This window comes from Sinocyclocheilus anshuiensis, unplaced genomic scaffold (assembly GCF_001515605.1).
Source record: "Sinocyclocheilus anshuiensis isolate Anshui unplaced genomic scaffold, SAMN03320099.WGS_v1.1 scaffold1082, whole genome shotgun sequence".
NCBI classification, from domain to species: Eukaryota; Metazoa; Chordata; class Actinopteri; order Cypriniformes; family Cyprinidae; genus Sinocyclocheilus; species Sinocyclocheilus anshuiensis.
In genome coordinates, this window is record NW_015542379.1 from 225,371 (window position 1) to 229,600 (window position 4,230).

Here is a 4,230-nt window from a genome sequence, read left to right on the forward strand (position 1 = left end):
ACACACTCACTCACTCTCTCTCACACTCACTCACTCACTCACTCACTCACTCACTCTCACACACACTCACTCACTCACTCACTCACTCACACACACCCATATATGTATATATAATATCATTTTTTTTATGCTTCATGCGTAATATGAAATTTTAAGAAATTTCTAAATGCTGTAACAACATGGTAATAACATTCAAAAATTAGTATTTTTGTCATTCAGTCATTAATAAAAAGTTACTGATGAAATACAATATGCTTTTAATTGAAAAATATGAAGTTGTGAAATAACATTTTGTTACATAACAGTTCTTTAGGTCCAAACAGACCCATAATGCAAAAAAAAAAAAACAGAAAATAGAATGCATTATGAGGGTTAAGAAGTGAATCCAGTGTTTTTTCGGAGTGTGTATCTGTGTTTTGTGATCTGAAGCTTCTTCAGGAAAGTGTGTTTTATTTGGGATCTGAGCTCGTGCCGTCTGTGACTCTGCTTTGACATGGATTGGTTTTGTCAGTCTCTCTGTGGATGAAGTTTCCAGAGCGAGTGTTTGCTGTATAAATGTGTGTGTGTGTGGTTTTCACAGGCTGGTACACACCGCCCAAAGAGGACGGCTAGAGCACAGCATCCACACATGGACAGAGAATCTTCAGACGGACATCTTTCTGTCACTGCTTTTCTCCTCTCATCCCTCGTTTTAACCGGAGCCGCTCCTTCTGACACTCTTCTTTCCCTGCGAGTTAAAAAGGCTCGATTCGACTCAACTTTGCCCCTCTGACGTTCCTTCATCATCTCAGACGATGCCAATATCTGCGAAAGAGCCCATGCACAGCCTGATTTTCTGCTACGTTCCTCCATTTGTTTTGGTTGTGTATTTAAAAACAGCGTTTATGCCATGTCCAGTCAGACTTCACTGTTGTAAACGAACGCCAGGATCAAGTACAGATGCGTTTGGATCGGCGGGAGATTCCTTCCGTCCTCTGTTTCTTCATGACTGCTGATGTGAGAACGGGTTTGATGTGTTCATGCCATCGCAAAGCATTTCTCTCGGTGCTGTGAGCAGCTCCTCCCTCTCTGTCAGTGGCCAACAGGACTGTCTGGATTTGTGTTAGCCCCTGCAGTCTCTGGGTGAAGCTGAGTGAGCAATAATGCCTTACAAAGGAGGAAAAAGAGTTAGTGTCATCTCCAGTATTTCATTAGAGCTCGATCTGATGGCTGTGAACACAAAAAACAGCCCTTCTTTTGTGTTAATATCCTTCAGAAGCAGTTCGATCGCTCGACTCTGTTCCTCTTTTTCTGCATTGAATCAGTTTTTCTCTAAAAAGCACTGGGATTGATCAGCGGTGTTCTTCACTGTTTAATTTTTGTGAATTAAATTAATAAATGACACATCAAGCCATAGTTTGAGTCCGTGGATGTTCTTCCGGCTCCGAGTGTCTGGAATGTGGAGTGAAGGGTAACTGATTCCAGATCTGTTTCTCTTCTCGTTCGTTCGTTCAGACGGTGGAGTGTTTGATGAAGAGGGTGGGAGGCTTCAATGCATTATACACTGTCAGCATGCTTCGGTTTTATTGCATTTTTTCCCCATTGTAAGTGTAAGTTTGACCATGTACAGTACAATTTGTAAACTTGCATCAAGTTTATGAATAAAGAATTTTAAGAAATACATGAGTGTCATTAAGTGTTTAATCACAAGTGAGAACAGGTTTTACACAATAGAAAATTCTACTGCATTGCTTTCCTTGTTTTTTGGTTTTTTTTTTCATTAATGTTTAGTCATAATTGTGAGCAATGGGAACATTTGTGTTGCTCAAAGACGTAATAGAATGTTGAAAAGATTAGGTAAGATTTTCAGACATTTGGAAAGGTAAATGCTGAACCAAAAATAAATGCGTATTCCTAATGCTTAGATTGATTTTATGTAACAATACTTGAAATTCTACATTATATTATTATTATTTAATATTATGAATTTGAGTTTTCAAAAATATTTTCCGATTTATTTTAATTAAAAAGTTTTAATATTTGTATTTGTCTATTACATGTATATGCAGTTTTATTTTGAATTTATTATATTTATAAGTTGTTTTAGTAGTTCAACTTTTTTTTTTTTTTTTAAAAGAGAAAAATTACTGTGGCAACCAGATAAAATATTTTTTTAATATATTATTTCAACGATTTTTTTTTGTGTATTTAGTTTTAGTTAATGGTAACAACCAATGGTTTATTTGTGCATGTCTTGTTTTCTTGCTTTAAGGGGGCCAGAACCATCCTAGAGACTTATTGTTTGCACAATAAATGTGACAGATATGTGCTACTTATGTTGTGCTACTAATGTGCATCAGTTGTTTGTGTCCACCAGGTGGCGCCATCAGGTCATGAAAATGATATGGTTTTTGTTGCATGCATGATATTCCCTTACTTTTAACAGCTGAAAGCACACACAGCTGTTTACTCAATTACTTTAGTTATTTCTGACCTATACGTTCATTATTTGAGCCACAATGTGACAGAAGCACAAATTAAATCACACAACATCGATATTGAAATGAGTTACAGCATGCACTTTGGCCGCCCTCACTTTAATATTTAAGCTTCAAGAATACAGGCCCTGATCTCTAGAGAAACAATAAATTAATATACAATAAATGTACAATGCAGTAAGTGTCTACAGCAAAACTAGTCATGTTTATGATTACAATATTTACAATAAAATATGAAAGGTAAATCAGATGCGGCATAAATGTTAAAAAAGTATTTAATATGTCCTTGTTTAAAAATTTTAACCCTTCTGAAAAATTAGTGCACTTTAGCACACTTTTGAAAGCCATACTATACTTTGAATAATATATAATACACTTTATAATGCATAGACGGGCAATATTGCAATTCAGAGTCTTTGTATGTTATTTAGTTATTCTCAAATAAAAGTATATTATAGTTTAAATATTAAATGCAATTAGCTGAATTTTAGAGTATTTTGACTCACTTAAGTAGGACTTCAGTACATCTTTATTTTAAGGTGTCCTTGTTACAGTAATTATACATTTAAGCACTGAGTAATATTAATTAACTACATGTACTGACTACATTGTTATATTTAGTTATTCTCAATTAAATAAAAGTGTATTATAGTTTAAATATTAAATGCAATTAGCTGAATTTTAGAGTATTTTGACTCACTTAAGTAGGACTTCAGTACATCTTTATTTTAAGGTGTCCTTGTTACAGTAATTATACATTTAAGCACTGAGTAATATTAATTAACTACATGTACTGACTACATTGTTAGGGTTCAGCTTAGGGTTACTTGCATGTAATTTTGCATAATTTATTGTTGTTATAAGAGTAAGTGCATGTAACGTGTAACAAGGACACCTTAAAATAAAGTGCTACCACATCTTCTACTTTCACTTTATTTTATTGTCTTTGAAATATGGTTAAAGTTACTGCTGAATGCAACGGCAGGCATTACTCAACTAAAATATACTTTAATGACATTTCTGTTCTAAAACTTCTGTTATCTACTGTAATTACACATTTGCAATAAAATATATGAACTTTAAATGTAACATCAAATAACAAACTAGAGTTCAAATAATAATCAAGTGCATCAATAATAATGACGTGTTAGTCAACACATCAAAATAAGTGAACTTCTTTAAAACACGACAAAAGATTAAAACATGATTTAAAATGTAGTTTAAGTAACACTTTTAATTCAATAGCTTGACATCTATTACAAAGGTCACTTTTTAAAACTCTACTTAAGTGTGTAAAGAAACAGTCATGAAAGCGTCTCTCTTTAAGTCACTTAAGTATCCTTTTATTTCAGTAATATTATATCATCTACATGTACAGTATTTTAAATGCAATACAACACACACTTCTTTTTCACGAGGATGCACAGACAGCCAGAGGTCTTGGTCAAAGCGTCTTATTATTGGTTATTACCCAGCGTCCCCTGCAGGTTATGCTAATGAGCGGCCGCTCTAGTAAGTAGGCTCTCTATATGCAGAGGCTCCTGTAACGGATTTGCTCATTTATTACTGTTAATGTGTTAATGTTCACTGATGAGGAGAGGAAAGACATGATGACAGCGCTTAGAAGACACAGATACAGAGATATTTCTGCACATTAGCAGAGCTTTCAGACGCGCAGCAGATTTCATGACGGATTGTTGTCATTCTCGTTCAATATCTGCGGTCGGCTGCCTCTCATTCTTCATCCACACAC

At 34.6% G+C, this 4,230-nt stretch overlaps 1 protein-coding gene across 5 annotated transcripts in view; it reads left to right on the top strand.

Annotated features, from left to right (window-relative positions):
• The window catches only part of ube2q1 (ubiquitin-conjugating enzyme E2Q family member 1), a 13,081-nt gene extending 11,445 nt beyond the window's left edge, over positions 1 to 1,636 (top strand). For all 5 annotated transcript variants that reach the window (XM_016491515.1, XM_016491519.1, XM_016491516.1 and 2 more), the window contains exon 13: positions 581 to 1,636. In XM_016491515.1, the coding sequence (XP_016347001.1) occupies positions 581 to 612 (32 nt within the window). In that variant the 3' untranslated portion in view covers positions 613 to 1,636. The remainder of the gene's footprint in view (positions 1 to 580) is intronic.
• The last annotated feature ends 2,594 nt before the right edge of the window (positions 1,637 to 4,230 follow it).